The sequence below is a fragment of the Macadamia integrifolia genome, unplaced genomic scaffold (assembly GCF_013358625.1).
Source record: "Macadamia integrifolia cultivar HAES 741 unplaced genomic scaffold, SCU_Mint_v3 scaffold2955, whole genome shotgun sequence".
Lineage (NCBI taxonomy): Eukaryota > Viridiplantae > Streptophyta > Magnoliopsida > Proteales > Proteaceae > Macadamia > Macadamia integrifolia.
In genome coordinates, this window is record NW_024869086.1 from 13735 (window position 1) to 37071 (window position 23337).

General features: G+C 39.3%; 1 protein-coding gene across 1 annotated transcript in view; it reads right to left on the reverse strand.

Moving 5' to 3' along the window:
* Window positions 1-22682, reverse strand: part of LOC122067519 (uncharacterized protein At3g06530) — a gene marked incomplete at its 3' end in the record, with an annotated part of 35518 nt that extends 12836 nt beyond the window's left edge. The window contains 21 exon segments of the mRNA XM_042631368.1: window positions 6186-6275; window positions 8774-8878; window positions 8987-9055; window positions 9153-9326; window positions 9539-9614; window positions 10153-10327; window positions 10432-10513; window positions 10654-10814; window positions 11166-11322; window positions 11483-11623; window positions 11767-11867; window positions 14478-14658; window positions 16861-16965; window positions 17082-17221; window positions 21148-21316; window positions 21493-21567; window positions 21722-21850; window positions 21947-22029; window positions 22200-22348; window positions 22434-22523; window positions 22620-22682. Of these exon segments, the coding sequence (XP_042487302.1) occupies window positions 6186-6275; window positions 8774-8878; window positions 8987-9055; window positions 9153-9326; window positions 9539-9614; window positions 10153-10327; window positions 10432-10513; window positions 10654-10814; window positions 11166-11322; window positions 11483-11623; window positions 11767-11867; window positions 14478-14658; window positions 16861-16965; window positions 17082-17221; window positions 21148-21316; window positions 21493-21567; window positions 21722-21850; window positions 21947-22029; window positions 22200-22348; window positions 22434-22523; window positions 22620-22660 (2493 nt within the window).
* Window positions 22683-23337: the final 655 nt, after the last annotated feature.

Sequence of the window (23337 nt, forward strand, 5' to 3'; positions counted from 1 at the left end):
TACAAGGCCCCAAACGGGGAAGGAAAACACAAGAAAAATGCTCCAACCCATAGGGGGGGAGAGGGAGCAAGAGAGAAGAGGGTAATCCCTAGGAATCAATAATGAGCTTGTTCCTTGGGAGTCTACAACAGGAAGACAAGGAATCGAAGAGAGCTTAAAGGAGACATCAAAGTAGATGGCATTCCAAATCTTATCAAAGGATTTAGATTGGAAGTCCATTTATGAATATTGCACTACTTCCAAACGTGGTTGATTGCAGCTCCAAAGGCGAGCTTGCCAGCAGTATCACAATAGATTTTCCGGCAAAGGTCATGTCAAATTGCCAGCAGAGTCAAAAATTGAAGATGGTGTGCTCTCTTAAGGTGAGTTTGAGATTAAACAAAATCTTTCCATAAGGTCCCTTGTCTCAAAGGGCTGAAATAGGGACAGATAGAGTTAAAAGTTTCACCAACTTCCCACGTGGGACTAGTGCTCAGATAAAGCTGTTAGAGGGTGTTGTTTTCAATCGACTAGCCAAGGTGAAGACTTGGAGTCAGTCTAGTTAGTTCTTTTTTGTGGATAGGGAATTCCAGGTGAAAAGGGTAGCCATGGAGCTGGATGTTGTATCCGTCTTATAGAAGAGAACTTTCTATATGTTGTTATGGGGTTTGTCAGCAAAGACCTGGATCATGGATGAGTGTTTTAGGGCTTTGCATTCAGGTGGGGCTCTTCCCTTGTTCCTTTCCAGCCCCTGTAGCTTTGTCTTCCATTACTGCTTCTTTTCTTTTTTCCCTAATAAGTTAATTCTTGTTCCTACTTTTCAAGCTTAGTTGAGAATCAAAGATTTAGAGAATGATCTGACTTGTCAGTAATGACAGAGTCTTTCTTATTTATAAGAAGATTACAATAAATCAAATAAGGGAAGTAGGATAACACTGACTAAGAGTCCCTATCTACAAGATATGCTGACTAAGCGTCCCTATCTAAAAGATTTACTACAGTAAATAGTAAATAATAAAACTTAACCAAGGTAGGAATAAAACTAACTACGGTCATCTCAACACTCCCCCTCAAGTTGGTAAAACACATCAGTTAACTGATTTGCAGTACTAACAAAGGGAATGCAGACAATCCCTTGGTCAAGCTTGTCTCTGATGAAGTGTCTATTAATCTCAATATGCTTGGTCCTATCATGCTGAACAGGGTTGTGGGCGATGCTGATGGCTGCCTTGTTATCACAATACAGACGCATAGGACCTTCAACATTAACTCGGAGATCACTCAATAGACTCTTAAGCCAGACCAGCTCACAAATCCCTTGGGCCATTGCGTGATATTCGGCTTCAACACTAGACCGAGATACCACGGACTGTTTCTTACTACGCCAAGTAACAAGGTTCCCTCCAAGAAAAGTACAATACCCAGAGGTAGATCACCGATCATCAATAGATCCAGCCCAGTCAGCATCAGTAAAGGCCTCAATCTTCAGGTGCCCCTGATTAGAATACAAAATACCCTTTCTAGGAGCGGATTTCAAATATCATAGGATCCGGTACACAGCTTCAAGGTGAGGTGTCCTAAGATCATGAAGGAAACGGCTAACAATTCCCACAGCATAAGCAATATCAAGCCTGGTGTGGGACAAGCAGATCAGATGGCCAACAAGTCTCTGGTACTGCTCTTTATCAACAGAGTCACCCATTGCACTGCTCAGCTGATGATTGACCTCCATGGGGGCATCTGCAGGCTTGCACCCAAGCATACCTATCTCACTAAGGAGATCCAAAACATACTTCCTTTGGGAAATGAAGATACCTCTGTTAGATCTAGCCACTTCAATCCCAAGGAAATACCGAAGGGTTCCTAGGTCCTTAGTCTCGAACTCTGCTGCTAGTAAGGCCTTAAGATTGGAGATCTCCTCATCATTGTTACCAGTAATCACAATATCGTCAACATAGACAATCAGAGCAGTGACCTGGTTACCTTTCGCCTTTGTGAACAAGGTGTGATCAGCTTGACTCTGTCTATATCCAAAGCTTATCATAGCTTTCATGAACCGACCAAACCATGCCCTAGGAGACTGCTTGCGGCTGTACAACGACTTCTTCAACTTGCAAACACGTTCGACACTGGAAGGAGTGGCAAAGCCAGGAGGAATATCCATAGAAATTTCCTCTTTAAGATCTCCATTCAAAAATGCATTCTTGACATCCAGTTGTTGAAAATTCCATCCCAGATTTGCAGCAACAAATAGCAATGCCCTGATAGAGTTCATCTTTGCAACTGGGGCAAAGGTTTCCTGGTAATCAATCCCATAGGTTTGGGTAAAGCCCTTAACCACCAGGCGTGCCTTTTACCGCTCAACTGTTCCATCAGCCTTTGGCTTGACTGTAAACGCCCACTTGCACCCAACTAATTTCTTTCCCTGTGGGGGAAGAACAAGTTCCCAGGTACCATTTTTGTTTAATGCTAGCATTTCTTCAACCATTGCAGCTTTCCACTTCAGATCATTTATGGCTTCCTTCCAACCCTATGGAATAGACACAAAAGACAACGAAGAAACAAAGGCCCTATAGGATGGAGATAAAGATACATAGGAAACAAAATTGGAGATGGGATGCTTGGTACAGGAACGAACTCCTTTTCTAACAGCGATAGGAAGATCGTCCACTGTAAGAGCAGAAGGTATAATATCAAGTATGGGAGGATCTGAAGAAGTAACAGGTGTAATATCAAGTATAGGAGAAATATTACCTGATACTGATGGATCCAATGGAGATGCTTCAGAAGGGTATGGCTGGTTACCAGTGGTGTCTTGCTCATTGGTGTCTTGTTCCTTGGACCTCCTAGTGTAAGTCATCACATCTCTTACAGGCTGATCTGGTGGCTCCCCCTGAATGAGAGGCATACCCTGAATAGGAGACGTATCAATAATAAAAGGAGGCTCTTCCTCAAGACTCTTCCCCTGAAGAGGTGATGTGAAACACACCTCAGACTCATGAAAAGTGACATCCATAGTGACATACAAGCAGCGAGTAGGAGGGTGATGACACTTATACCCTTTTTGAGAAGCCGAATAACCAAGGAAAACACACTTAAGAGCCCAAGGATCAAGCTTGGACCTTGAAGGAGAGGAATTATGGGCAAAACAGACACACCCAAAAACCCGAGGAGTAAGACTATAAACAATTGTAGGATCAGGGAGAAAAGAAATTGAGGACTTAAAGTTAAGTAAACTAGAGGGCACTCAGTTAACAAGGTGGGCAGCAGTAAGAACGGCATCGCCCCATAGATATTTAGGAACACCAGTAGCAAACATTAGAGCCCGAGCAATGTCAAGGAGGTGATGATTCTTGCGCTCCGGGATCCCACTTTGTTCAAGTGTCCTAACACAAGATGTTTGGGAGAGAATGCCTTGAGAATCAAGGTATTTCTGAAACTCCCCATCTATATACTCAGTGCCATTGTCACTACGAAGGACTCGTATAGTGGCATCAAACTGGGTACGAAGCATGGCATTGAAAGATTTAAAACAAGAGAAGGCATCAGACTCATTATGCAACAAGTATACCCATGTCAGACGAGTACAATTATCAATAAAGTAATAAACCAACGAAAGCCATTCCTATCAATTGTCCGAGAAGGACCCCACAAATCCGAATGAATAATAGAAAAAGGAATGTCACTTTTATTTTCAGTAGGAAAGTAAGAAGTGCGTGTATGTTTAGCAAACTCACATACATCACACTTAAGTTGTTCCAAACAACAATGTTTATCTAAAGTAGGAAAAATGCGACGTAAAATATGAATAGAAGGATGTCTCAGACGACGGTGCCACTGGTGGAGTTGAGAGAGAGAGCTGTTAGAACGAAGAGTATGCACTGCCACAGGAGGAGGCACAGCCGGTGGAGAATCCTAGTAGAGCCCATCACGGACCTGACCATACCCAATCGTTGCACCAGATCCTAAAAAAAGCAATGGGTAGAAAAAAAGTGAATAGAACAATTCAACTCCTTAGTTAAACGATAGATGGAAACAAGATTAGCACATAATTTTGGGACATGCAACATAGATGGAAGAGAAATTGTAGAGGCACGGGAAATGGAACATTTACCAGAAATGGGGGACAAGGAACCGTCAACCACACGTACCTTATCCCGACCGGAACAAGGAATATAAGTATGGAAGACCTCAGAGCTACTTGTCATGTGATCATTAGCACCCGAATCAAGTAACCATAAGGGAGAATGAGAGGAAGAAACAAGGAAATTACTTGTTTGAGCAAGGTTGGACAAAAAAGGAGCAGGAGAAGTGCCTAACTGTGTCATTAGTTGCTTGAGGGCAGCCATTTGATCTAGAGAGAACGGAGCAGTAGTGGAGGGACTGTCAACAGACTCAGACAGATGGGCCTGGGGGCCTTGTTTTCCAGTTTTGCTGTTACGCCCACCCTTGGGACGACCATGGAGCTTCCAACATGTTTCCCTAGTATGGCGAGGGCGACCACAATAATCACACTAAACAGCTTCCTGAGTAGGGGTAGAACCCTTAGACAGGATTTCAGCAGTCGGAGTAGCTGATAGTGCAGACCAAACAGGAATTGTAGAGGGTACCATAACAGAGCGACGATGATCCTCAGATGGAACCAAGTTATATGCCTGGAGAAGAGTCGAAAAAGTTTCGCAACCCAAAATCTGTACCCTGATCTGATCATATATTCAGGATTAAGACCTGTTAGAAAGTCATACACCCATTCCATGTCACGCTCCTTCTGAAGTGTACCAACATTAGTAAGACAAGCCATAGGGACTGGGTGATAGAAATCCAGTTGTTGACATAGGCTGCATAAGGTGGAATAATAAGTTGAAAGAGACAACCCTTTCTGAGTGGTGGAACGAACGGTTCGACGAATCTCATAGACTTGAGCATAGATCCCCCCCGAGAATAGGTTTGCCTTACTGCATGCTAGAGATCCTTAGCAGAGTTAAATGGGACAAAGCTTGGGCTGATAGAAGGCTCCATAGAGTTGATCAGAAAGGACATAACAATAGCATCATTGGCTAAACAGGTGTTAGTAGCGACTGGGTCAGTCGGTTGAGGAGTGTCTCCAGTGAGAAAACCAGAGAAGTTATTCCCACGGATAGTAAGGAGGCAAGTGTCAACCACGTGAGGTAGTTCTGACCATTAAGTTTGATTGGTCCAGGATGAAGAGTGGACTAATTGCTTAAACGGTGACCACTAAAGACCTCAGAGGAGGCAACAACAACCTTAGCATCATCATTTACTGTAGTCATGGCTAAGAGAGAAGAACACGTGGACTGCGCAGGCAGGCGCAAAGGGGCTCTGACAGAAAGCGCTGATGGCAGCGACAAGCACAGATGCAGGCGTAGGCAACAGAAAGCGCAGGGCAGCTGCAAGAAGAGAGACGACGGCGGCGAGGCTCAGGCAGCGATGTCGCAATGGAGGCAGAAGCAGGAGCGGTGAGAAGGCGCAGTGGGTTAGGGCTTAGGTTTGCATGGAACGGGTCTTAGTCTACCATGCTAGACTAGGAGGCGAGGGCCCCCGAGGGCTAAGAAAAAAACCAAAAAGGAAGAAGAAAAAAATTTTAGGGTTTTTGGCTCTGATACCAAGTTGAGAATCAAAGATTTAGAGAATGATTTAACTTGTCAGTAATGACAAAGTTTTTCTTATTTATAATAAGATTACAATAAATCAAATAAGGGAAGTAGGATAACGCTGACTAAGCGTCCCTATCTACAAGATACGTTGACTAAGCGTCTCTATCTAAAAGATTTACTACAGTAAATAGTAAATAATAAAACTTAACCAAGGTAAGAATAAAACTAACTACAGTCATCTCAACAAGCTTTTTCACCACAGGTCACCTTTTTTCCCCTTTTTTTAATCTTTTGTTGAGAACAACAAATTTATGAGAAGAAGAAGACACCACATGTCATATATTGCTACTAATCTTTTTTACTTATGCCCTAATGTGGAAAAGGATAAACAAGAAGAGAAAAGAGAAGGAAGAAAATAAGTTAGCAGACCCAGCATTTTACTACTGACAATTACAATCATCCACAAGATAACAATAGCTAAAATAACAACCAGAAAACTATGAATAACAACAAGACAAGCTCTCTGGCATCTAACAAACAGTCAAACAAAAATTGGGGAGAAATGAGTTTGAGACAGCAGAATCAACTGACATTTACACGCAGCAGAGCCTCTCTAGCTGCATTTTGTATATCGCCATTCTCATTCCGAAACAGAGAAACAAGTACTTGAAGAAGATGATCCTGCCCAAAAACAAGAGAAATGGTAAAACTTGAGTCGTAAAGCAGTGAGCAACAAAGAAGCCAGGAATTTAACTGACAACAACAAGAATATCAGTTCATTGAACTGTTACTGAACACATAGTGAGACTTCAACGAATTATATTATACTATTATGTGTCCCAGTAGAAGCTATTGAAAATTGCAACCACGAAATGAATGTCTTCAGAGGGAGGGGAGGCCGGGAACTGGCAACATTTGACCTAATGCCAGACCACAAGCATTTTTCTGATTTGAGGAGGAGGAGGAGGAGGAGGAGGAGGAGGAGGAGGGGGGAGGGGATGGGGGAGCACATGCATGATCCATCACGTTGGGTTCTTTGTAGAAGCCAATTATTATAACAACTCAATCTCATATGAAAATTTCACAAGAAACAATTAATGAAAAATCACAAAACAGCATAAATCCAAACATAACCAACAAAAAGAAAAAATCAAGACAGAGACTGGAAGCTAACAAATTAAAAATTAGAATCATAAATCTAACCATTGGGATGTTAGTTCTACAACATCTATATATCCAAGGTAAGGATGAGATTGTGAAATTGGTTAACAATGTGCATAAATCCATTACAAGAAATTGGTTACTGTGATGTATAGATTGATGCTGCCCCTCCCTAACAGTTCAATCTGTTAGGTGAAACGGTGGTGATGCAGATCCAGGTTCCCAAAAAATGGAATCGAAACGCCTATGGGCCCACTCAAGAATTAATAACTCAAATATCAAAGTATAATGGCAGTTCTATAATTCATTTGGAGTTGCAAAGGAGAATGGCACTCTTGTAAATATCCAGAATTTCTAATGTTAAATGGGTCGGTCAAGAAGAGTGAACACAAGTGGGAATTTGATTTATTGTTCAGGGTCAGATTTGGAACTAAAGGTAACTAAAGGACAAGGAAGTATTAAGATGCTTTCTAGGGGTATAATGGGAAACCAGAATAAGGGTCTTTAAAACAAAACTGACGATCTGGGTTGTCTTCAACCTTTGGACAGAAACAAGGGCAGTAGAAACAGTAGATTTTAGGTGATCGATCTCACCTATGTGAACTCCACTAAGTAAAATTTCAGGGATTAATACCCAAGCCTCAGCCATATCGATAGCAGCCCACGATAACTTGAACCAGCGGCTACAGATTAGATTAGAAAATTCTGAAACAAGGCCTGGCGACAAGAATAGCCATAGGTCTGGTTATGGTAGCAGGTTAGTTTCTCACAGAAGGGATCTTCTTTGCGGCTGAAATTCTACGGCTCAAGTCTTGTAAGATAAGGGTTCTTACGCCCTAAATCTCAGGCTCATCTGAGGAGAATCAATGGAGATCGATTTCGACAATTGGGGCTGTTTATGTAACCCAGAAAACAGAGAAGGTCAATATCAGAAAATAAGAAGAAGAAATAAACAGAGAGAGAATAGCACAAGGGGGTGGGGGGGAGAAGGTCACACGACCATGGTTATGCACCTACCCGGCATCATAAACACTCAATAATTCATCCTCAAAACATAGCCCAATGTATGGTATTACAAACCTATTTATATGAAAACCAAATTAAAACTTCCTATTTAAAGTCTGAAACTGAAACACAATTAAATTTCCTAATTACTTCCTAGGATCTAAAAAGCTAATAAAATCAGAAACAAAATAAACTCGAATTGGAAATTCCTACTAAGCCTAATATCTACTAAAATAAAAAATATGACAGATTTCCCCAAAATAAAAACAATCCTAAAATATCCTATTGAACCCAAAAATCAAACAGGAGCCATTTCGTCTCGGTTGAGAATGCCAGAAGGTTCAGCTTGGTTCAGCCTCGATTCTGCATCAGGTGGCTAACATGTTATCAGGGCAGGGAGGTCAAGTGTTCGACTCCTAGGAAATGCATCGCAAGAGTTTTCCCGACATTTCTTCTCTCCCTCGTTGCCCCACGAAGGAAATGCCGCTGAGCTCCATGTGCAAGGACCATGGAATCTAGGCCTGCACCTGTGGGGGTTATTTTGATGTATACGATGCTGCCCTTCCCTAACAGTTTGAGCTTTTAGGTGAAAAGGTGGCAAGCAGTTAACAATGTGCATAAAGCCATTATAAGAAAAAAGAGTAACGAAACCACATCTTAAAGTGATATTGTGATAATGAAAAAAATTCAGAGCCTGAACAGACTGAATCACCATGGTAGGGTGTGATTGGAATCACCACCAACAGAGAAGGAACTGCATCGCTACAGTCCCCAAGAACAGCATCAACACTGCTCCAACTTGTCCCCAAGTTTTGAAAATCAATTTCTTGAACCTTCTGCACACGTTCATGTGCGTGTGCACGTACATAAAATAATTTATCCATCATATTGGAAACACAGTTGAGATATATCACATTGTTTCACAACTATGCCTTGACATCTAGGCTCATCTAATCCCAATGAAGACATTCTTTCACCAATCACAAGTTCAAACTAGAAAGTACAAAAATAACCTGTTGCTCAGCCTTCAAGATACTGTATAAAGAGTGAGTGAGCTTTTGCAAGACTGTGACACAAGGCTGTATGATGGCAGGGTCTTCCGAGAACACACCATCCACCTGGGAAAACAAACAACACACGGCAAAGAATACATAAATAATTCCAGATAACAGCCTCTTAGATCCGCAAATTCAAAATATTGCACACAAATAGCTACAGCTACTTACTTGCAATCCATTAAATAGATGCTCTACAGGGATATCATCACCAAGTGAAGTATTTAGAGTAGCACACACCTAAAATCGTTAAATATGGAAATTTCAAAGAACAGAACATAATGGAACAAGAAGGCATTGTAAACTAAGAAAAAGATTATGGATTCAGTAAATTTACCTCCAGCAGAAGGCATACAGTCTCAACTTCAATCTTTGACAATTTTTTACCGGACTTATCAATCCCAAAATGATATTGAGTTCTACTTTTCAAAAGTTCGGCCAGCAATAAATTTATAGCTTCTATATTCATGATTGCAGAGCCGATTCCTTTGAACAATGATAAAACCATAAGCTGCAAAAACATTCATATTCATTTCATCTGTGTTTAAGATCTAAGAAAATTCTGGTATTTCAAAACCTGAAGTATGGGGCTTTGTTACAAAAATATAACGATCAAAAAAGCTTTTTGAGTATAACAACAAATGGTTACAAACAATATCTGCACATCACATACTGCTATAACCATAGAAGAATAGAATGACAGTTTAAAGATTCAGGGGAGACCTTTCCATATGCAGGGAGTTCTAGCGCCGAGCTCAGGATTAAATGTAAGATGGTTTCTTTCATATATTGATCAAACCTGAAAAGAGGATGTTGATTTTATGAAGAACATGCCCTTAATAGAAGTAAGAAATCCAAAGCTATGCGCTATGCAACCCAACATAAGATATGTTGAGCAATTGGACATCAGTAAATGCACCAGATTATCACTAAAATGCTAATATCTGCGAAAACAGAAAAAAGCAAGGAACTATGACAGGGTCTACTTATAGTGCCTAATAGATTCTGCAAATAGTACAAATAGAAACTGTCCATAGAAAATCAAGCACATGACAGACATATACAATGGGCAAAGCACTTTCTTCATCCTTCAATCTAAAGAAAGGTTTATCGCAAAATTCTACTTTCAAACTCGTGTTCATTCTTTGCTCTTTCACTCCTTTAATACGATAGATATATTGCTTAATTTAACATGCAAGAAACAATATAAAACCACCAGAGAGAGGGAAGAACCAAAGGCTAACACCTTTAGATAACTGAAATACTGAACTAATTAGATATGTAATGCTTCCGAATGGATGAAAAAAATATGAAAGTATGTCTAACTGTAATAAAACCTTTTGTCAGTATCCTGTGGTACCAAAAGGGTGTGGCAGCAAGAGCTAAGCAAAGACGTCAAACATGATGGAAGGAAGTCCCTGTCTGATGAAATCTGCCGTTTTTGCTGAACCATTAACCCTAACAGCTCCCTGAGAGGCGTCAACTTGCTACGAGTCAACATAGTGCCATTCCCTGTCATTTTACTACATCAGAGAAGAACAATAACCAGGAGAATGAAGAAAATGAAATCTAAAGACGATAAGCTATCAAACTAATTAATTCCAGAGAAGAAACACCATTTTTCCCACTAGAAACGTCCAAATGGCACCACAATTTGTAAAGCGCCTCGACACAATTCATAGCTGCAACACGCATATCCTGAAAAGGAAGAAAATAGATCTTTAAGAACCAATCTGTGCAACTTCCTAGTGTAATAATATAACAGCAAGAAATATGTGTGGCAAAATAGGCAAAAGCAAATACAAAAGCATTCAGTAGGCAACGCAATCATATGAAACCTGGTTGTCACTGGAAAGTGGAACAAAAACAGAAGGAACTCCTAGTAGAATTTCCTCCAGCTGCAAACAGTTGCTTCTTATACTCTTTCCCAAGGAAGCAAAATGAGAGCACATTGTCGCAAACCAATGAAGACTCTCAATTTGAAGTGCAACACAAAAACCTATGAGGAGAGAAATCGCACTAATGAGAAAACAGTGCAAATACCAAATATTCCCAGAACCAGACAACAGTTGTCGCCTTAGTATAAACTTAAAGAGGAAAGCCTGATGTTAAGTAAATGAGCTTCCAAATAAAGAGGATGCAAAAAAAAAAAGAAGAGGAAGAAGAACAAAGCATGCACAAACACCAAACCAAAGTACGAAAGTTCTATTCTTGAAAAGACTGGGTAAGGAAGTAAACTTGGAAGAAAAAATCTATATGTGCTGTGTATTAACAAATCCACAAAGTAAACAGAATCATGCAACAGAGATGGCTATGAAGAATACAATCAGAGGAAGTGAAGATACACAACCTTCTCCAGTAAAAAATTTGGCTAGAAAACGAACAGGAGAGATGTTGCATTTTGTCACAAGGAAATGAAGATGTTCTTTAAAGACATGCTTCAATTGAGAAGATGCAAAGAGGACAAACAGATCCTGAAGTGCACATAGCCACTCCCCATCATTAGCCTGCAGGTGAAAGAGGTTTACATAGTCAGAGCAGGTATCACTATCTGAATGGCATTAAAACCAACTAATAAAGAGGCAACTGTCATTATATAAAATATACATTGCCCCCATCAAATGAGAAAGAAAAAATATATATACAGATGAACTGCTCTCTACTGACCATGGCATCTCTTGCACCAGCAGAACTCAGGATCATCCAGAACAAGCAAATCAAAAGGTTTGCATTTAATTCCTTAAAATTGGAAACTAACAACTGATCCAATAATCCACGGCAACCCTTCTCCAACTTTTCAACGTTGAACTACACATCAGATGGTGCAGAAGAAAAAAAAAAACATAGATTAAAGAAAGAAGAGAAAATCAGTGGGGTAAAGCATAATCAGAAACATCAGTGTTATGATAGTACAATATAACAAAGAAGACTGCAGAATTCTGTTGCTGTACCTCCTCTGCAAATATGACGTCACCCCCAGACTCAATTGCATCCCACTCATGCTTGATAACTGGAAAGCAAGCTCGGAATAGTACCAGTAAACTATAAATATCTAGCAAGAAGAAAATAAAAAATCAGCCGTTGACAAAAGCTTGTACAATGCACACCTTTGTATTTCTATCTTTTGAAATCCATGCATACTTGAAAAGAATAAATGATCTAAAATCATTAATCACTGTAAACAACGGCAGGTTTTCAATAATAGCTGGCTATACAAGTATACAACATTAAGGACATCACCATGAGGCAGCAATTGAAACAAAAAATGGTATAATGTTTGACTTCACCATTCTGTAAACATAAATAAATTCTTTTGGTATGAGTTCTAACTAATGGTCAGGCTAGTATTTGGTAACCAAAAGTAAGGGTATGATGCAACACCAATAGCCATATTGGAGGAATGAAGACAGACGGCAAATATTGAACAGAATGACACCCAATAGTATCCATATATCATTTATATTCATATACTCCCACCATAGAGGACCATATGATCAACCAGGGATTCCTCCCCCCCCACCCCCCTTTCTCTGGCCCTCCCCTTATTAGCAGGCACAGGAGGGGATAAATATGCACACTGGCACGTGATGCAAACAAAAGCATGAGGGTAAGAACAGATCTTAAAGGCCCAGTAAGAGGTCCACGAGTCCATGGCAAAATGAGTTTTATCAGTCATTTAACAACTGCAGGACTATAACCCAGTACAAGTCCCACTTCCTCTGGGTCCCTGGGTCCCTGGGTCCCTGGGTCAGTCCTGACCTTTAGCACTTCATGCATGAATTTATAGCCCAAAAGGTAATAGACTCATAAATGTATCAAGGAGAGCAATGGAAACAAAACGTCCTTCCATGGGATTACCAATTATACGGGGGTGAAAAACATGCACTGAAACTTCTGCTAGAAGAGACTAATGATAACAACCACATTATTGAACAATCTCTAGCCATGGACAGCAACCAAGCAGCTTCAGGAAAATGGAGCTAGGCTGTCTTGGGCTATATGCCCAGCAGGAACCTGCCCAATTATTAAAAAGGCAAGATATAGGCACGCTAATCCCAGCCCATATAATGACCTGCCTATAAGCAATTTACCACAATAAAAATATATTAATCAGAGAACTGGGTGCCCAACCAACGGATGGGGGTATCAAAGGGTTGGTCCAGTCTGATCTAATAGCATATATAAGGGCCAGGACAAAACCAGACTGATAATTAATCCGCCGAAAGCTGCCGGTCTGGTTGGTTTTCAGTCCCTTATCAGTTTCTCTTAACAGTCTCTTTTCTGTCTATGATCAATCCGTCTCAGTTTTCATACATTTAAGAGGAAAATATTATATAAATACTATTTATCGGGCTTTTAAAGAGATTTAAACGTTGGCCAATTGTCAAAATCAACCAATTGAAGGTGTTTGGAAACTTCCGTGAAGGGCAAAAATAATTTGTATGAGCTAAACCTTCACTCCTAGGGAAAATAATGAGCATGAACTAATCCTTCACACCATTGATCCATACAAGAACGGTCTATTTCCAACACATTTAGCTCACTATCAACTAAAGGTGTCAATTTCAAACCGAAACCGAGCTGAATTAACCGGACCGAAACCCAACCGAATTTATTCGGTTCAAATTCGGTTCGAATATGTGTATGCTATTCGGTTCGGCTCGGTTTCAGTTTAGGGTGTCAGAACCGTTGGTTCGAACCGAAACTGAACCGAATTGCTCTTAGCATTCAAGATCGTTTTTTGCAAGCTCTTTTTTTTTTTATGTGGTAAGTGTTTTTTGCAATTTATCATCACATATTTACAAGCTAAGATAATTTTAGAGTTAGCAATGGCCATAAGGCCCATAACTTGAGCCCATTATGGCATTTGGTCCATCACAGTCATGGTTCAAAAGTGGAACCGTTTTCATAACCGAATTAAAGCTACATATCAGAACCGATCCGAATTGAATCGGTTCGAGTATCTAAATACAGAATCGAGTCGGTTCTCAGTTCGGTTATGGTACACCTTATCATCATTTGGAACCGAACCAAAACCGAATTGACTGACACCCTTACTATCAACATATAGAAAGTCGTTTCTGGTGTCATAAAAAACAGAAAAAAGAGCTTTGATAAGGTTCTCTCCAATCCAAAGATAGCCATTAAAACCTGAAAAATCATTTGAGGTTTTAATAGCTAGTGAATAAAAAATAGCAACCCATTGCACGAGGCTCCCGCTACTGCAGGGTCTGGGAGAGGCAAGTGTATGCAGCCTTACCCCTTGCTTCGCAGGAGTGGCTGTTTCCATGTTTCGAACCTGTGACCAACATGGTGCAATAGTGTGCAACTTAACCGTTTTAATAGCTAGTGAATGCTAATAAAAAAATCCACAAGAACCAAGTGATATGAAGCACATTCAGAGAGAGCATATATTTCAACCAAGGCACCAATCCAGACAAAGCCACCTGGACACCTATGATTTCGACAGACTGCCAGACACCAGAATAGTCCAATAAAGTAATGCACACCAGTTCCAAATAATGCTGCAATAGTTCCAAAAGGAAATACACAAAATAGAAAAACAAACTAAGATCTACTAATGGGGAGAAGTTAATAGAATGTCAAATATGAATCACAAATTAGGAACAGAACAGAAAATTGTAGACAATACAGTACTTACCTTCTTTCTGGATCATAAAAGACTGCACTATAACAAACAAGAACAATGTCTTTGCAAGCTCAGAATCATTGCAACATTCAACCAGCCAAGGCAAATGGTCTTCAGGGTGTGCTGAGAATATTTCAGCCAAAGCTTCAACTGTCACCATGTTAGCTGAGGTTATGTAGCTAGAGTTTGATTTCTGCATTATTTCAGATATTAAATACTTCAGTTGCATACCCAATAAAAAACCAAGGAATACACAATAGACGATATAATACATTAATACTTAATCACCATAACAGAATCATAGTAAGCAGTAAGCAGTTGCAATTCCTGATCAGATCCGCAAAACTAACACTCTGTAGCTCAAGGAAACCCAGCCAAAAAAAAAAAGCAAGGGCTGCACATGAGCCATGCTGGCCAAGCATAGATTATTTGAACCCAAGTATGTAATGCATCAGGCCATACTTGTACTATGCTCCAGCCGGCGCAAACTTCACAGGCTCAACTAAATAGTTGTTAAGGCGTCGCCTTGGTGTCCAGGTTTGCCTCGGGCCTAAGCGACTGTCGCCTTATTGCACTTCATGCCGTCTTATATTTTTTACCCTTATTCATGTTTTTATATTTTGTTATTTTATTTACTTAAGATATTATTCATAAATAAGCAAATACCCCCTATTGTAATCCAATAAAAATAGTTTCAAAATCAAATTCCAAAAGAATAAAAAGTCAACCCCCCGGTTCGAGAATAAAAATTGGATTTTTGGTTGTAGGGCGATTTTCAACCTTTGAATGCTACGATTTTTCTCAATTCTAAAAATTTTATAAATCTTATCATAGTAAAACATTGCTAAAAACCAAAAGTCCGGCAAAATAATCTTTTGTTTTGACTTCAGGTGATTTAATAGCATTCGCACACTATAAAATAAGGTTGACCAAAACATAACTTTGTCATAACAACTCAAATTTAAGTAATCTTAGACTTGTTGGAAAGCTAGTTTTGTGTTATACCTAATACAAAAAGTCTCATCTAAAAATAAAATCATTTGACCAATAAAACTTATTATAGACGAAGAGCATTTCTCTAAACGTCAATAAGTCATGTTGATTTTTTTATGACTTGATGTGAGTGTGACTATGTTGATTTTTATGACTTGATGTTAATTAATGTTGATTGGTTTTTTATGTCATAGGGTATATATTATAGCATACAGAATAACTTTAGAAAATCGGGGAAATAAAAAATAACACATGGGAAATTTGATCGCCATGACAACGCAATAGAGGGCGATTCACCGCCAAATCAATTAGCCATCCCTCAACCGCCTTGGGTCGTCATGATGCCATGACAACTATGTGAACTAATGTGAGATTTTTTCACATAATAGCCTTGAAAGTTATATGTGCTAACAACACATGAAAAAAAAAAAAAAAAAACAAAACAAAAAACAAACAATATCATTGTAATTACTACAGTTATAATAAATATAATATAATATAACCCTCATTCAAACTATATGAATAAATTAATTATAACTATGTAACATAAGATTTTGAAATTAGAGTAATTCCATGCTCTGAATGGGCCAAGGTCAGCCCACTAGCCCAGCCAAGCCAGAAAATCACGTTGGGCCTCAAAACCACAGACCAAATTCGGACTAGGCATAGACAGTCTTGGGCTGGACCAGTTCAATGCATGGCACAACCATAAATAGATCATGTATGTGTTGAGTACTTAATCTCGCCATTGGTGGTCAACCAGGCATTGACCAGAAAACCTGCCAGACCAACCTGAATCTATCCCTACTCCCCAGGTTAGGTTGGCATCATCAACTCAAATCATAACCAGCTTTCACACAGGTCACATCCTGTATTACCTTAATTGATCAACAAAATTAACATCTCATCCATTTCTTTTGGATTTGATAGGCGATGACCAAAAAAGGATATTATATAATACAAAGAATCATGTAAGAAGAAGATGCTGCCTGTTAGTAATAGAGATCACAAGAACAAAACCTTTAAGAATTCAATAAAGAAACAATAAATTTTCTCCGATCAGGCTCTGCCACCCATCTGGACAGCTGAACCTGTTAGCTACCATAACTCATTTCTCATATCAGCCACTGAATAAGCCGCCAATGCTAGAACAAACGAAATTTGATCCATTGGCAACTCAATAAAAACCTCCTGAGAATTTTTCGTTTCAACCTCTCAAGGTTAATAGTTTCTTAGATATTTAATTTTCTTCAAATATTTCTCCAGTACTCCATTTTCTTGCAATAGTTTCAAATAATTTCTTTCCTTCCCTGCTCTGCAGTAATGTCATGTAATCAACATAATACATGTTTACAGTTTTTCTATCTTTTTTTCTTTTTGGGTAGGTACAACATATGTTTACCTTCTCTTCTCTGAAGATCCCATCGTAGGTCCCAGAAAGTTTCTGATAAAATGGCCAGCCTATTCCACTGGCTAAATTCAAAGCTTTGACATTTAATCTCGATGTCTGTGCATGAAGAAAAAGATTATCAGGGGCAATAACAAAGTAAAATTGCAAACTAATGCACTTGGGTCAACTCCAAAAGCAACAAATACTATATTCACAGAATCTAATGTAAGCACCTTTGGTAGAATCAAAAGTAAAGGAAAGATCAGGGTAGCAACACACGTCAAACAGTCACGCCTATCATTTAAGATGAAAGTTGCGGATTCAATGCATAAGATAGCCACATCAGAGGCTCGAGATGTGGCAGGTGGCTTGCCTGCAGCAGGAAATCAAGAATGAAAAATGAGCAACAAAGAAATATATGAAATATCAAACCATTTTTTCGGTTGTTGGAACTAAAGACCATGAACCCTTATCATTCATCAAAATCTCTTTTAAGTTACATGATACCAAGAGCAGTTATCCCAGACTCATAAGCCATTAGAATATGGAAGTAACAGGCAAAGCCTCACCAGTCTCTCACCCTCTACTGTGCCCAACATAGTCTTTACTGGATTTTCCAGATTCAAACAGATAACCTCCAGGAAGCATCAAGGTTTCATACAGAAAGTAAAGATGGTCAACATGCTATACTTCCCCCGCCAACATCCAAGAGTCAAGACATGCAAAGCAGAGGACAGACAACCTCCACTTTTCGAATAATAAACAATACAAAAAGCAGCAGACCTCTAATCAAACATCATGACCGATTACACATCTAACATGATCATGTTTGATTCTAATATTATATGGTAGATTAATGTAAAAAGACATACCCAGTTCAAAAGGCTCCCGCTATTGCGGGGTCTGGGGAGGGTCATGATGTATGCATGGTTCAAGAAGTCGACCAATACCGTCAAAATTTTGCGCATTTCGATGGTATCGCAGCAATCGGATACCATATAGCCTGTGACTTTAAAAAGTCACAGATTTCGACATGTTTCAATGAAATTTCCCACATTTCAACCAAAATGTGGGAAATTTCGACTAAACCAGTTGGTTCGACCCTTTGGGGAAAATGTGACCCTCTCCACTTTTTTTTTTCCTCTGAGAAGTGGGAAACTTGGGGAAAAACTCAAGATCTCCCCCTTGTAAGAAAAAAACTTCAATCTAAGCTTGGGTCTTGCAAAATCCACCTAAGGAAGGCAGCTGATGTTGATGATGCATCTTATAGATGGGTAGTGACGGGCTACCAAAACAATTGGGCCCAAAACATGTCATGGGACGCATATGTGGTGCATTCAGAAGAGCGGCTACAACACCTGCAGTGGTACGCAGCTCATGGGCTAGAACCGCCTAGACACTCTACTTGGAATTGCCTTTTAAGTGTTGACTGTTGAGTGTTGGGTGTTGGGTGTTGGGTGTTGGGTGTTGGGTGTTGAGTCACATAACTGTTGAGTGTTGAGAGATAACTCATTATGATGTAATATTACTATTTATTTTGGATCCTTTGTATTATGTATTATGTACTTATGTAGATTGTAGACTACATATAGTGTAGAGCCTGTAGAGTATGTACTTATGTAGTATAGTTTCAGACTTTCAGTCAACGACTCAACGTACATTACCAAACTTTTGATTCACCCCACGAGTATGACTTTGTGTTCTTTCTATGAAACTAATTATGTGAATGTGTCAGAAATGTCTAAAATAGGATGTACACAAAAAATAGGCCACAAAAACACATTTTGGGGGTCGAAACCGAAGTTCCACCCAACCGGGGAAAAATTTCCTGGTTTCCTCAAAATTTCCCAGGTTTCAACCGAAATTTCGTTCTCCCTAGGGGTCGAAACCCGATACCATGCTTGGATGTACGCAGCCTTACCGTTGTTTGCGAAGAAGATGTTTCCTGATTGAACCCGGAACCACTAGGTCACAATGGTACAACCTTACCGTTCTGCCAAGGTCCGCCCCCATCAAATGGTGGATTAATGTAACCACAGTAAAACAGATCGATTGATTGAAATGAAATTCATCCTCTTTTGTTGGGAGAGGGGACTGTGGACTAATTTTTCCAATCAATAGTAAGATACCAATTCAGTGGAAAGTGGAGGTACAAAATGTAATTTTCAACAAAAATCCAGATAAAACTAAATATGGTATGATGGAAAAGCTAAACAGAGTGATCCACCATCTTTAACCCAACCACTGGTGAGCAATTTCAGTCAATTGACCATAATCCCAAGAAAACAAAGCTTGAAAGTAGAAGGGCAAAGCATAAGCATCTGTAATAGTGCAAGTAACCTCAAACCAAATCAATTAATCTGATAATTGAACTCATTGAACATTTAGCTTCATAATTAAAAAAGTCAAAAGATAGTGTGGTTGTTTTCTGAGCTAGGGATCAGAAAACAAGAGAGGATCTGGAAGTGCAGCCAAAGAGGAATGGTCAAACTGGAGAAAATCGATGGCCAAGCCACAAATGATCAGATCTAATCCAAACCTAGATCGAATTATCTAGTAAAGGTAAGGAACAACTCAGTCAATTCTGATTTCTGGTTCAAATCAAAGGTCTAGATCTCAAGTTATGATGCAGTTTCAAGAATAGCAAGTTGCTAAAATAGAAAGTCAAGATTTAGTAACTATTAAAAAATAACAACTACATTTGAATGAAGCGGAATCTTCGTAGATGGACGTTCAACTTTTGATCCTTTGATGAGATTTGGAACGTTATCTACTTTAATGTTAGCTCCAAACTTGCTACCCCCTCCACCATGTAAGGAATTCCCTAATGAACAAGCTCATTGTTGTGTCCTGGGGTTTGCCCTCTTCCCCCTCCCTGATGGTCTTGTCCCTTTGTACGGCTCGTCTCTAGTGGCTCCCCTCTCCCCGAGGCCGTTGGATATTCTCTCATCTCTTCTTAGGTAATGAATTTTTCAAAGGAAAAATAGCAACTAGAAGCAAAATTAGCAAGTCAAGTTCAAAAAAAGAAACAAGTAACCCAATTAGGAAACTCCGGTGAACTGTCATAGCAAGTGCATCAAAAATTAGTAACTAGTAGAGAATAGAAACAAAGGGAAGTACTGCTGTGACAGAACTCTCGTATAGCAGAAAACTGCCAACAGAGCTTAAGTTGCTGATACGTGGGCACTAGAAACCTGGTTGACACTTGAGAAGAAGGTAACAAAGGTTAGTGGGCAGAATAGCAACTTGAGAACAACAGAAAACTAGAACTTGTACGCACAAGGATGGAGATTTCAGAAACTGACCTTGAAAAGTGGACGAAGAAGGATAGGGAAAAAGGAATATGGACTAGGACTCTCACCTAAAACTTGACCAGCATCTCACCAGTCCATCTTGGCAAACCCACCAACACTGCTGCTGCATCTCATAGTAGCTCTCTGTTTCTCACGAAAGAAACGAAGCATTATGCTAAGGGTTTTTGTCAAAATCCCGGGGTTGGGGTGGTGGTATTGGCCCTTGCTCCTTTATTTATAACTTTAAGAGAAGTAATATAAAGGTAGGAACTATCCCATGTGTGAGCTAGAGAATTCTTACAACCTAAGTTTCTTCAAATGAAAAACTCTCTATAATTTTAACAACGTAGAAATTAGCTGTGAGATGCAATTCTAGTTTGCCATGGCACATTAGCTGGTTATTTGGGGTTGATATTGGCTCATCACTTACAACTTTGCAGGGCTGCATAAAACAAAGGGGCATGTTCCAGTACAAGACCCCACTTTTACAGGAGCCCCAGAAGGCATAAACTGGAAGCAGGACTGCATCGTTATAGGTATTCTTTTAGTAAATCATTATTTGTCAAGGAAAAAAAAATCAAAAAGAAGAAAACAATGAAACAGAAAATATGAAGCCTGACATCTCCAGTAATAAAAATTAAACTGGGGTGTGCCAACCACAAATAAACACACAGATCACGTCCTAGTTCGATGAAGCATGTACTTTATTAACATTAATTTTCAATGCCTCAATTAGTAACACCAATTCAATTGAAAACACAAGAAGAAAAATTACTAACAATTATACTACAGGCCAAGCTTGTGGCAAAACAGCAACCTATCACTGTCACACTGAACATAAAAGAGAATTCAAACCTGCAGAATAATTACCAGTCAAGTTTGACTAACTAGCTGTATGAGGCAATCTGTCTCAGCTACACACTAGAAGTGCTAAACAAGACATTGGATAAGATAAGACTAACTGTCAAAATAACAGTTCAAACCATCCATATGGTCCAATACGCACCAGTAAATAAAATGTGAATACATCTTTGGAGTATATCCCGAAATGCTTCAAGAAGATGAGGAGTCTCAATGACATCACGTAATCCACCAAGAGCAAGAGCCGCTTGAACAACACTGAGATCATCATCATGAAGCCGACGTAACAGTGCTTCTTGGATAGTTACAAGCTTCTGCACCATATATCCCCAAGAACGAAACAAAAAAAAAAAATTCAAAATCAAAATTTGTCAAGGAAAAATCCAAACATCCATAGAAAATCAGCTTGGCGAAACAAAGAACTAAGACGAGAAGACGTAAAAATAGAGAACAATTGTGAATACATAACGAGGAATTGCCATAAACTAACCCGGGAATCAACATCCTTAGCTTTCAGAATACCAGATGTCCCCAAACCAGAAAGTGTAGCACGTCGAATCTCCGCCTAAATCACATTAAGAATTATCACTTATCAGCCAGCATACCAACAACTGAAGTACCAATAAACATGACATTTCAAAGCCATTTCTGAGGAGCGTAAGGGACTTATATGTATAACTGATAACAAAATTTGACAATATTCGAAATATCAATAATACCTTTGGATGCTCCAAAGAGAACCAAATTTTTGAATCAGAGATCCCTGTTGAAATATTGAAACTTCCATCCATCATCATGCACAAGGTCTCTAAAACAGAACTTTCTTCATTGGACTGCACATTGGAATCCTGTTGATGCATCAAAACAAAAGCCTACTATTAGAACTATGGGTACACACCCCAGAAGGCTGGGCGATGAATTGAGAGAATAATTAAAAAACAGACCTCTAGGAACTTGCGAACAGAATCCCGCAGTTCAGATGGGTAATGCTTATTAATAGCAAACAATATTTGTTTGGCCCAGCTTCCTGGTGATTATTTCAGAACGAGAATACAAACATATGAGAATAGAAGCCAGCAAAAACTTCAAAAAAACAGAATGAGTTCAGAGTCTAAATGCTTAGTTATAATAAACAAGATACTGTGCCACAAAAAACAATGAAAACTAGAACTTAAAATTTTTTAAAATTGAAGATACCTGATTCAGCTAGTGTAGAATTATCCATTTTCTTTGATAGCTTCAAACAGGAAGTAAGCACCTTTGATACAATACCATCAATAAAGCCCTTCAGTGGAACTGTCTCCAAGAAAGTTATCAAAGCAGTGCAGGAGATATCATCCGAAGAGCTGGCAAAGAATTACAAGCAATTCGATAAGAAATGAGGAAGAAATATTTCTAGGAAAAAGAGTTGAAAGGAAAAAGGTAAAAAACCTGTTGTCGGCCAAAGATTTCAAATAAACAGACAGGAATTTCTCAATATTAAACTCCTTTGACAATCCCTTGAGCACTCCAGCCAAGTCCCTTAAGCAAGAGAAAGGACAATGCACAAGAAAGCTCATAAATATACACATCTACCACCAAAAACCGTTAATTAAGAGTAAGGACCTGAATGACTACCTAATCTCCTTGAGAATCTCTAAAGCCTTCTTGGGAAGCATTTGGACAGATTGCAACTAACAAAAAGTAATATCACCAGAGTGAGAATAGTATAGCATATACATTTTTTTATAGCAAATCATAGTATCATTTCATGTGAAATATCTGTGTTCTGAAAATAAGTAGCACGAAAATTCAACAATAATCTAAGTCCAAGAATGAGATGGCAGGCATGGAAGTGAAAGTATAAACAAGATTGCAATAAGTAAACAAACATATAAATGACTAGGAAGCTTCTGTCCCTATTGTCCAAATGGGTTCTTCAATCATTCAACAGGACGTAGGAGTCTTCTACGCCTTAAAATAATACACAAGTCCAAGCCCCCAGTTAGTTATAGGAAACAAGCCATGCCCACTGATACACATCCATCTATTTCCTCAGGACAAGCACAAGACAACCCAAGATGGGTATAAGCTCCAAAGTCATGCTGAGTAGGCTCGATACAGAACTCCACAGCCATAAAAATAGTGTGTAAATGTGTTCAAAACATCAACTTCTGAACATATAATCATAGAAGAGCCTTCATAGATTCAAACAATTTCTTCAGATTTAAGCAACCCGCTTAATCAAAGTCATTTTTATAAGGTTCCTAGATAGAATCAAACATAGTTTTTAAGGCGCTGGTAAGGAGGCGCTGATGCGGTCTAGAGATGGCAAGATGCCTTACCAACACCTTGG